Raw genomic sequence first — 12,450 nt, 5'->3', positions numbered from 1 at the left:
CTACATGTTTTTACAGATGCAGACGAGTGTGCAGAAGGGTCGGACGACTGCCACATCGACGCCCTCTGCCAGAACACGCCCAAGTCCTACAACTGCATCTGCAAGCCAGGCTATAAGGGAGATGGCAAGCAGTGTGAAGGTGAGTGACCTTTTTCCACTTTAAATTGTACTGACATTTATTTTCGTGTATTTATTTCCATATACGTCTTGCTTGCTTGTGTACAGCGTTCTTAGTCGTAAGGCAAATCTTCATTCAAGGAAGGATTCAAGGCTTTTATTGTCATTTGAACATACAGTAGCCACAGTGGTTTAAAGAAGGGGGCTGCATCCCTCACCTCAGGGAGAAAAAGCGAGCCAGTCCGCGGCCCCGCAATATGGCGTTGTTTGAGCGAGGGTGGCAATAAAGCCCACAAACGGCTGGAGGAAATGGGTATAAGTACCCAATATAAATCAAGGCCAAATAATACTTGATTGGGATCACGTTCATTGAAGTGAAACTTTGATGTTGGATGTGAACTAACATCTGAATCACATCTAGACTGGATCTGGGGACTCTGATGTAACGGCTGGTTATAGACAGCAGTTTCACAGCCCCCTACATGCCGCCCCCAGTCGCCCCCCCTAATCTCCTAATTAATGGGGAGGAAGTGGACTAAGCGAGGGTGTCAGGGTGAGACGGGGCAGCACCTGGCTGTGCGTTCACACCTCCAATCACTTCTGCCTCAGAGCACACCACAGCTGGAGCTCCAGCAAATGCACAGATATGCTCTCCCTCTCTGTGTTATGCAGAATCCTAGCTCGCCCGTACAATTATTTACACACGGACACACACATACACACACACACACACACACAAGCACACAGTGTAATCCTGTAATTTGTTTCCCCATGTACCGTGCGCTTCAGTGGTTATCCCAGGACAGATTGCCCTCATATAAATGATGTTACTGTACTATTGCAGTTTTAAAACTTGGATGAAGTGGGGTATACTTTGTAAGTGGGTGTAATGCCACCACATTCCAATGAAGCAGCCATTAAAGCATGATGTCTAACCTTATGACAAGGGATTCTTATGATTTGTTTCTGTGCTAAACTGTCCAACTCTTTGTTAAAATCCAGGGCTCAAAACCAGATTGTACTTGGAGCCTAAACACGGCTTATCATCTTGGGATAGTTAGAGCCAAAGTGAAACACAACTTTTTGTAAAGACAGACAACATCATTCAAAACTCCATCGATCTCTGTCAATAGCTAAAAACCCAGCGTTGGAACATAAGCCACAGTCTGTTGTTTGGACGATAATAATAATACAAAAAAAACCCTCTTTGTTTCTTTCTACGATATCTTTGGCCCTGGTTTGAAAATGTTTACATGCTTTTTCCTCCTTTGTTCTGTGAACAGGATAGAGTTAAAAAACATATACTTGACTCTGGGTCTTCTCGGATGCTTACCCAAATCGTCTCAATTAAGGGGGCCGCATTAGAAAAGGGCATGAGAAAATGTGCTCATATGAGATGTACCCAAGTTGCATGGACGCCTTCTTTTAATAACTCCCTTTTATGAAATGCCGAATGACAGATTGTAACAATAACATAAGCAATTACTATATAGGTGACGTCATCACTTCCTTTTCCATAAACCACTATGGGTTGATCTCCCCATAAGCTCTCTGTGTTATCGGTTTTCTTCTTACCATGTGCGTGCGCTGCTGTCTCACGATGACACAATCTTTGGTCCAACTGACCCCTGGCGTGTAAATGATTATTGATTATGTTATTATCCAGCTTTGTTGTCTTTTACATACAGTGTGTGATTTATTACACTGGACAGACGGACACAGATCTATTGAACTGACGACAGTGTATTTGGGCTTTTCAGGAATATAATCTTCCTCCTGTCAAGCTGCTGTCTGAGCGGACCTGTCCTGACAGCCACTTTTTATTACATCACTTCACCAAGGCCAGCACTTGGATCAGTGTGTGTGTTTTTGTGTAAGTGTGTGTGGAAGCTGTAGGCTGCTGTGCTTTGATGGAGCTTGAATGTCAACCGCATTTTATTACGTCACCATTCTAAATACAGCATTTGAATGCATTGCGTGAACTGTGTGTGTGTGTGTGTTGTGTGTGTGTGTGTGTGTGTGAGAGTGTGTGTGTGTGTGTGTGTGTGTGTGTGTGTGTGTGTGTGTGTGTGTGTGTGTGTGTGTGTGTGTGTGTGTCAAACATGCTTTACAAACACACTCCCCTCCCTTTGCCCCCTGACTGTACGCTGAGATATATTGAACTCCATCCAGTGATGAGGCAACAGCTCATGACAGGGACATCAAATGAAGACAAATGGTGGTTTGGATTTGACCCCCGACCCTGGTGATTAGATATGGCCGCTGTAATTGGTCGGCTGTGTTTTCCATCAACAGGCATTACGAGCCACTTTGCCGACCAGCACCATTAGTGGCTATGCTATTCCTGGAAGCACCTGGAAGCAGCTCTCTCTCCCTCAAGTCTTCTCTGCTTCTTTATCATCAGCGTCATTCCTTATCAGCAAACACTCACTCAACAGTCTAGTCAAACACACCGTGGGAGAAATTGGATACAACTGAAGGATCATCATATACTTTTTATTCCTTAATCCTCACGATTACATTGGCTCAGAATGGTATGATCCATCCACACTGTTATCTCTTATTTGTCCTCTTATCAGACCTTTCAGTCCAGAGCACCTGCAGGTATTCAGAGACCTCCAGATGCACACATCATACTCCTTGAAAACAAAATCAAACTAGCCTAAACTGCCACATACATCTACTCAACAGTGGGTTAAATCAGAATATTATTCTAAGTAGTGTTTGTACATCTATCCAGAGGCTTTTAAGAGAATTGAGACGGAATAATATTCATCCGGCCATCAATTTTCTGCCAATTAACCAGGACCGGGTCACAATGGAGCTCTCTTCAGAGGTTTTGGTTCCTTACAGTATCTCTAATGTTAAGCCCAACCATTTTACGGAGAAAACTAATTTCCACCTTTGGTTAAATGCTAGCATCTGTGCCCACACTGCAACAATCGGCTTGTGGATCTCAACCGACCATAGATATTTGAACTCCTGTAGTTTGGTTTTCAATGTACCCTGAACCTGCAGGGAGCAATACACACGTGATGAACTCCCATCCATACCCTTTTACACTTGACTGCAAACCGCCCAAGTGCTTACTAGAAGTCATGGTCTGTTAAACCCAACCGAATCATATCACCTGCAAAGAGCAAAGATGCCATTTTGAGTTCCCTAAAGTGGACACTATCCTCCTAAGGCTGCCCCTTGTGATCCTGTCTCAAAAGTACAAAAAGTACTAATACTAATCGGTAACAATAAAAAACTAAGTGTCTCTAGTTAATGGTTCAACCCCTAAGTTCAATAAGTGATGCAGCTTTGTTTGGTCTCTGGGATGAACATTGCAGGAACAGCACAGCAATGAGAGCCGATCACTAGAAGATGCCAAAGAAAGCAGCAATGTGAAGTTGTTTGACTCTTCACTTACAAAACGAAAGCTAAATGTGCTGGGTTAGGTCAAAAAACAGATGTACATTTGACCAAATTGTAAAGCATTTTGCGGTCAAAATATCAACTGTCATCTTGTGACTTGGTAAATATGGAGTCCTTCAAATGTACAGACATTATTCTTTCATTGTCGGTTTTCTGGAGAAAGCCACAAGGACATGGATCGTGTTGATGACCACATTATTAGCGTGCACTTTGGAGGTTCTGGAGGGATGTGGCCTGTGTGGCTCCACATTGACAAAACTCTGGCTCGCTCATGTGCTTTTGTAACGGCTCGGATTCGAGACCCGGTGACCAAGGGAGACGACCTGTGCTCTCAGCCTCTGCTACACGTCGGCACTACAAATTAGCAGCTCGCAGGCCGCTTTGTTCTGCCAGGAGCCGGCTGTCCAGTAGTCCTGCAGGACTCAGCGGGATCAACATCCCAACTACAGTGGGTTTCAACCACAACGGTTTGTTCCACCATGGGTGTGATGGTTGCTCCTATCAGGACTGTGTCCCCAGAGGCGTCATATTTGTCAAGTGAATGCGTTTCTTTGAATGCTTCTTGCCACTGAAATCGGATCTGCCGTTTATGAACGCTGCCCTCTCTGTAGCCTTTTCCACGAGCTGATTCTGCCGGCTCGTTATGGAAAAATTTGAACTTTTATCCCTGGGCTGTCAAATGAAGAGTATGTGGGAGGAGCTGTGTATCAGTCAAGCCTGCTTTACTGTGTGTGTGTTTGTGTGTGAAGGATAGTGCCAGAGTTGTCTCCCTGTTTCTAGTGAGATCTAGCAAAGCCATAACCATGTTGGGAGCACTTGTTTTCTTCAAAGATGGATCTCTGAACAAAGACCTGTGTTTTCAAAGATCAGTTTAGTAAAAGTCTCTGAGCAAATAAAGGATAACGCATGGCATTCCTGCTGCAGCAACACAATTGTCTATTTTAGTTTCATCGTTTCCCCTTTTTATTTTCTCTTATTTCTCATGAATTGTGTTGTTGGATTCGTTTTTGAGGTTTTCAGTGCATTGGTCCTGAGGGATGAGTTCTATAGCTGGTTGCTATACAGAGCTGTCAAAGCCTGTGTTTACTTAGCATTTGCCTCTTACAGGCTAATTGATTGGTTTTCATCAGTGCTGCCAATCGCGCTGAATAGTCTCTTCTCCTCTCTTTCATCGAGTGTTCAGCCATCTCCATTCTTACACACACAAACACCTTTGAGTGTGTGCTTTTGTCTCAGTTGGAGTCCAAAGCTTTATCTCCATACCAGAGCAACTAATTAAGTATGAAGTACTGTAGGTAGAGGGAAATGTCACTTCAAACACTTTAAAGCTGTTCTTAAACACAGGTTCTGGCTGTAAATAGTTTTTCTCTTGGCTGATTAGTTTATTTTTTGTGTTTCTCTTAACTATATAACAGGGCAAACATAGACAGTGTGATTCTACCACAACTGTAGCTGATTAGTAGCTGATGCTAGAGTTTAGTAGGAGAACAGTTTTTACATGAAACTGGGATTTTACTGTATATTTGGACATCATCCAAAGCACATTTTAGATGAATTGCATACAACGTAAACGGGAATTGAGGACTTTAGAAAAAGGTTTGCACATATCTGAAGCTGCTCCCTTAACAACTTTGAAGACAAGAGGAAATAAAAGAGACAAGAAAGACCTGGAGTTCTGAGTTCCATCATAGGCTGAGCTGGACAGAAGCGCAAAGACACAACTACAAATCATTTTGATTCAGGCTTTATTCTTCCGTGAAGTGCACTCAGAGCATCACTCTGGACTTCTCTGGATGACCAGTCCTTGGTTTTTAATCAGGTGTGGCTCATGCAACATGTACACCATTAATTCTCTTTTGGACCGTTTCTTTGCTTGTAACATCGGAACCTGACAGATGCCGTGTCTGATTGAGACTGTATTGTACCAGCAGCTCCCCCCTTACCCTGCGCCACAGTAATGAAGACATGACCTGCTTTACGGAGACGGAGAGGAGGAGGAGAAGGAGGAGAAAAGGCATCTCATGGGAGGAAAGGATGGCGAGGGAGACGCTACAGGTTGCAGACAATTACTAGGCCATTGTCTGCCTGGCGTCTGTACCTCCGTCATCAGTGAGACGCTCTTTCCACTGGCTACCTACAGACACACACGTTTCCTCCGTGCACCTCCCTCTTTCTATCCTGTCTCTCCGTCTACTTCCTCCATGCAAGACTCAGGGGAGCAAGTCAGATTCATTCAGGCTCAGGCTTTATATATAGATACAGTGACCTCATGCCAGCATCTCAGTGTTTGATGGATGATGTCTGGCATTGCTGGTTGGAAATGTCACTCAGCAAAAGCTCACTTGGACTTGGTACTGACTTTCACTCCACAGCTGAGATACGTAGTGTATGTCGGAGCGTTTCTTTATATCATGACAAATTCACACTCTTAATAAGTAACTTGACTTGGTTGCTACTGTGGATTCTTCTTCATTTCTGTAACGAACAAAAATAGTTTTAAAATATTTAAAAATTATTCCCGTTTTTCGCCATGCAATCTGACCTCATAAAAACGTTTATTTTGGCACACAAGTGAATTTAAAAACACATTTTCTACATTAAGAGACCAAGTTAGCGACCTATATTCTCTCCTCTTTCATTAACATTTTTAATAAGGCTGTCCATCCGCAGACAAACCACTGTGGTACGTTGCACATGTTTTATTACATTAATCAACTGAGTAAAAAGGAACGGCACTGACCATTTTGATTTCATCTTATGATTTTGAATCTTTTTTGAATTGTTACATTGAACGCAAATTAATTAACATTTTAGAATAATACAATGTATAGACATCTGGATAACCTGCACGATTCTACCCAAAAGGTCTCTTCTGCTGTCCACTTCATTCAGCAGAGATCTCCAACATAGTTGTGACTTTGCAATTTTTTTTGTACTTTTTACAAATTGCACATATCGCCCCCTACCCCCTAACCCACTGCTTTGACGCTTGTTTACTGTTGATTTATCCATGCCCATTTTTGCTCATCAAAGTGCAGACGATTCACACCATTTACTGGAAACTAATTTGATGCCATTACACTAAACTGTGCAGGAATGTGAATGCTGACACATAATTGTTGTGAACATGTTAAAAACAAAAAACAAGACCCCCCCCTCCTTCAACCAGAACAAAAAGTATGGCAATAAATTAACTGGCAACTGTTCTATCCAGAAAATGTGAAGTTTGCTTTCGTGCATGGGAAACTGCCATAGCATTTTACACCTTTTTGATAAATAAATCATAAATATGTGTTCATAGTCATCTTATGGCATTGAGACCTGAAGGCATACACCCTGCATGAGTTGTTAGCAGCATCCCCTCCTCTCCCTTTCTCCCTTCCTTCCATCTGTCCAGTTAGGAGGCGTGCGCTTGTCAGCGAAGGCGCCTAATTCACTCGATGAGACGTGGAGCATAAACGCTTCCCCGGCAATTAGAAAACGTGCGTATGAGAGCGGAAGCAGTTGAAGCTTTCGGGGCACCGCTGTCAGATGTCAACAACAGCTCAGGGGCAGGAAATGGCACCGTTTGGGGCCAACTTAGTCCCTACGAGGCACCTTCCTCCTCCCTCCACCGACCTCTAATCTCTCCGTCACACATACACAAACGCATGCTTCAAACCTTCTCTCTAACCAGTTTATCTTTCTTGATTTTTAAACGACAAGCAGGAACCCTAGAATGAAAGCTTTACTAACATTATCAGTGATTGTTGGACACAAGTAAAGCTCAGAATCTTTGAGGAAATGATTGTCATACGTTGTGTGCTGTTTGCCCTTCTAAATGTTAGTTTGCATGTGTAAACATTAGAAACAGCTATAAACACTTCTGCATTCAGATCTGGTTAGGCAATTATTTTTCTTAACTTGTTTCTCAACATAACCTGGCCTTAAGACAGAACACGATTGTATGTCACTGTATTTGAGCCCAGTTGAATGGAGCACAGAGACTAATCACACTCTGTATTGTGTTGTTCCACTATTTAGACAACTGATGCTATAATGCCAAAACATGAAGGCTCTGCTTTTCATTTTAGTTGTGAAATCTTTGCAAGCATTTGATTTTCAGTTACTGCTGATTCAGTTTTGATTATCAGACATATTGAATCGGGACATATTTATCCATTTAAACTTGAAACCTTAAACCCAAAATTATACATACAATAAATGTCAGTTAAGTTATAATTGTTCTAAGTTCTTTTCAACCTGTGAAAACAGTTGTATTGTCTTTTCTGTATGTGCATATGGAGCTTCGCCATGTCTGATATCATCAGGGTTAGACACGGAAAGTAACCTTTTCCAACCGAAAGATGGTGTTTCATTGGAAGCAATTAAAAAAAGTGATACAGTAACATTTATTTACACAAACAATCACACATATTAAAGTAATTTCAAATCTGTAAACATGATTTAGTCTTTAGATCTCAGGGCAGTGTTTTCAGGTGTGTTATTGTACTCTTTCTCCAATTCTCTTGAGCAAACAAAATTACATTTGAATGACGTAACTTTTATCCACATTTTAAATGCTCTTTTTGGCAACAAAAAAAACAACTCAAAAGGATGTCCAAACGGAGAGAAGAAGATGTGTGTCAACTGAACCCGGCTTATTGTGAATGTAGTTTCAGTCTGCCTGTTTGATTCAGGCACCAATTAATCACCTGCTGCTTTTCATTCACCCTCAGTGGTGAGTCCCCCCCCCCCCTCCCCTCTAGTTCTCGTCTTTACCTTCTCCCCTTCATCTCTGACAGATGAAAAGCAGAGCTGTTACATTGTGCAGAACCGGGCCATCTGAGCTGGCAGCACAGCAAAGTGTCCAAACAAACCTTTCCCCAAACACTCGCCCATTCCAGCTCGGCCTAATTGGTTGCAAATGCCTTTTAGGATGAGCCAGTGATATCCGTGAGGAGTTTGTATACACAAGGGTCCGGCACTTAATCCCCCTGTGATTGTTTTTCTTTGGTTCTCCTTACCGGTAAGATCAATTGCTGTTGTTCTGACACACATGCAGCTCAATTCAACTAGTTCTCAGGTCAGTTTTAGGACACTTTTGAAAGAAAGTACCCTTTTGATCAATCTTCTCTTCTAAAACTTGTGAGTATGTGTGGATGTGAGTATTCCTTTGAACCCCTAGTACAGAGACTGGGATCTTTCGTCAAACAGAGATCAAACAGACGGTATTACAATGCGCTGATGTGTGTTGGCCTGTGTAATTGGCTTCTGGTAAACATGTCTGTGGCGCTTCATGGTACAGAATGTGGCATTGATTTTTTTTTTAAGTGAAACCTCAAAGATGAAGCTCTTCTCATGTTTATGTCACGTGGAATTTTCAAAGCGTTCATTCTTAAGCCCAAATCACGATGTTGTCCATCTGAATGGAAGTGTTTTGTGGGTAGAAGGTCGCTGTGATAAGTGTGATAAACAATCCTGTTGTTTGTTGTTTGTGCGTTCGCATTGTGTGAGAGTCTTCATTTTTGCATTGTCTTGCCTGCACTTGTGGTATTAGTCACTATGCAGACGTGTGTTGATTTCTGTGTTATTGTTTTGTTTTTTGTATATGCTCAAGATCCAAAGGCTTTATTGTCATATGCACAAAAGCTATAATGCAGTTTTGCCAATAAAAATCCAATCCAAAAATACAACAAAACAATATACTTACTAAATAAATCCAATGCGAGGAGAAATAGAAAGAATGGACACAATATATTTTTACATACAAAATAATAAATCAGTGTCAAGCTGTTGGTTATGTCTACATTCAGAAGCTGAAGAGTCATGTTTGTGACTTACCATATCAAATGTATAACCCTTTCTGTTATCACACCTGTAATGGGACATTTAGAGCGGTCTCTGACTCCATTCTCAATATATCTTCATTGATACCCGCTTGTTGGACACAGTGAAGGACAGGTGGACAGACAGTCAAACTGAGGCGAGCAGGCATTCAAACAAGAAGTAATGGAATGTTGACAGGCAACAGCCATGGTGTGAAGTATAGCAAGAGGCAGAAAGAGAGAGAGGTTGGGGGACAGGAAGAGAGTAAAGGATGGGACTATGAGCAAGGGGGACGAGTTAAAAGCCAAGAGCGACTTTGTTTTCATCAATCTGACATCCTTTTTGGCACGAGCAAGAGAACAAGTTGGACGGATCCAGCATAGCGTCTGAATCGTGGAGCGCGGGCAGATACCTGCACTGTGTCATCTTCAGAAGGGAGGGGGGGGGGGGGGAGGAGGAGGAGGATGTGGGCCAGGGTCTTCCTCGCTGCCTGCCGGATCTCCTGCTGTTCACACGGAGGGGGAGGAATGTTTGTTTAAGTGGCTCCGCATGGCAACCACTTGTGAGCCCCTCCTGTGAAAGCCTCCGCTGGCTCAGCGTGGAGGTTGGGTGGGTGCATCCCCAGACGAATAAACACCGGCTGACACTTTCCTCTCCTGCCTCGCTTTAAGAACCAACTGCCTTTACCCCTTCCTGAGTGTGCCCCATTACTGCACTGAAATGCTGCTAGGGTAACAAATTCATTCAAATCAAAACATAAAAGTGATGCACCATCAACGTCATCACCATCCTCGTCGGCATTGAAAAACTATTTAAAACTGATGACTCAATGCAAATAAAAACACGCTTTTAATTACTCTTTACATTCCTTTGTGACATCGGTCATTTTCATTAAGATTTGAACTGACTTTTTTTTCTACGGAATTTTCTTTACCATATATTTGCTTTCTTTTAAAACCAAAAATGTACCATTTACGGCTCGAAATTCCTCAAAAATAAAGCGTTGTAATTGACAAGAGGAAGATTCAACATTGAAAAAATAAATCACAACCAAATCAATTGCAATTTTACAATTTGTATGGAATGACAACCTCACTGTGAAGGTACAATATTCAGAAAATGTAATCGGCCTTTTAAAAGCAAGCCTCTACAGCAGAGACAACCTAAACTAGTGAAGACAAACCAAAAAAAGTTGACACATCCGCCTTTCTCTTTCAGACATGGACGAGTGTGAGAACGACTACAACGGAGGCTGCGTCCATGAATGCATCAACATACCTGGCAACTACAGGTGCACCTGTTACGATGGGTTCATGCTGGCCCACGACGGACACAACTGTCAGGGTAAGAGCAGTCCCAGAAACACCCCTCCTGTATGTGTGTGTTCACAGAGTTGGTGAAAGAGTTGTCATGTCATCACATTGGTTCAAATTAAACCCCTTTGATTTTCTATTGGCCTAAATATGACATGGGGTTTGTATCTAGATATATTGATGCTCGATTGAAATTAAGTATTAAAAAATGTAGCATTTTATTTTATTAATTACCAAAAATACAGACTGTAAATGCCTTTTCTCTCTCTGTGTGTGTGTGTGTGTGTGTGTGTGTGTGTGTGTGTGTGTGTGTGTGTGTGTGTGTGTGTGTGTGTGTGTGTGTGTGTGTGTGTGTGTGTGTGTGTGTGTATGTGTGTGTGTGTGTGTGTGTGTGTGTGTGTGTGTGTGTGTGAGTGTGTGTGTGTGTAATCCTGCCTGGCTCAGCATGCCTCTCCCCGTACAGTCCCTCTGTCATCGTTTGGAGGTTTTCCATTATCTGTGTTTTTTTGGCTTGTTTCTCCTTACTGTTGGGAGGGCGTTCGGGGTTAAAGAGTTCTTCTTCAAGGATACCTGGCTGTGCTTTATTACTGACAGATCCAGCCCATTTAGCCTCAGTGCTGCGTTATTGACTTAGTGTCAGTCAGAGTAATGTTTTTTCTGTTCCATGCAACACGTAGTTCTGCACGGATGTGCTCCAACACATTTCATCCGTTCAGTGCTCCACTGCTGACTGACGAGAGCAAAATAAAATCAGGAACATGTTGTTTTGGATGTGTCTTTGGTGGGATGTGTTTTGGCATTTCTGAGTGCTGTAGCTCATTCTTTGAGCCTTTGGAGAGACTAAGTGAGAGATTGAGCGCTAAAAGCAGCAGCCAGCCGTGCAGAGTAGCTGCTGAGTTGTGGATTCCCCTCACAGGGATGACTTTCAGACAGCTGATATAAAGCAGAGTTTAAGACGCTCCGTCATCAGAGTTCAAATGTCCCTCCATGCAGCAACAAGGGCCAGAAATGGTCAATAAAAACCCTTTTAATATGTGATCCTTCCAACTTTGTGATTTCTATTGGATGAGTATCATTTAAACGAATATAGTATTAAATGTTTGTTACATTTTCAAGTCTGTCCTATAATAATAGTCAGTCCTCCTGTTCATAGCCAATAACAGATAACATCCTAACATGCTTCTAATGAAAGTAATGGGGGGGGGAAATCCATATTTAAAAGAAGTTGATTTAATGTCAATATATGGCTTCAGTAGTTGGTTGGGCAAATCAAGTAGGCATCTTCCAAAGCTGTTCCTAAGAGTGTTTTGGCTCAAACTTCTTTTTGTGTTTGTCTGAGCTGTCTTCTTGCTGTGCCAAAATGGAGGGATGTAACCCCAGGAAGGAAACTCCGGAAAACGTCCACCCTCTTTAATGTAGAATGCTAGAGCCTCAAATTAGCTGTAAAATGAATTCAAATTAGCCCTGGAAATGTATTTTTCTACATAATAATGTATCAGAAAGGCCTTGATATCTTTCTTATTATATTGAAATGTATAATTCCCATCAAGAAAATAATAATTGTATTTAAAGGCAGCATCTAGTGGTCATTAAAGGAACTGAAGAGCTTTGGCCACACACAATGAGGCTGATGTGAACATCTGATCACACATACAAACACGATGGAAAGTAAACAACTATAAAAATGACAGCGGTCTTTACAGTCTTTGAAATTGGGTCTGACAGCGTTACGTGGTGTTCATTTCCTGCATGTTTGTCTGTAAAAACTGTCTACAGCCGATAGCTCATTGGT

At 42.2% G+C, this 12,450-nt stretch overlaps 1 protein-coding gene across 3 annotated transcripts in view; it reads left to right on the top strand.

Annotated features, from left to right (window-relative positions):
* Window positions 1–12,450, top strand: part of scube1 (signal peptide, CUB domain, EGF-like 1) — a 73,310-nt gene that overhangs the window by 2,853 nt on the left and 58,007 nt on the right. For all 3 annotated transcript variants that reach the window (XM_079655202.1, XM_079655201.1, XM_079655200.1), the window contains exons 2-3: window positions 17–139; window positions 10,564–10,689. In XM_079655202.1, the coding sequence (XP_079511328.1) occupies window positions 17–139; window positions 10,564–10,689 (249 nt within the window). The remainder of the gene's footprint in view (window positions 1–16; window positions 140–10,563; window positions 10,690–12,450) is intronic.

Source organism: Notothenia rossii (assembly GCF_949606895.1).
Source record: "Notothenia rossii genome assembly, chromosome: 10".
In the NCBI taxonomy this organism is placed as follows: domain Eukaryota; kingdom Metazoa; phylum Chordata; class Actinopteri; order Perciformes; family Nototheniidae; genus Notothenia; species Notothenia rossii.
The sequence above is the reverse complement of the archived record's forward strand: the minus strand, read 5'-3'. Positions and strand labels throughout refer to the sequence as shown.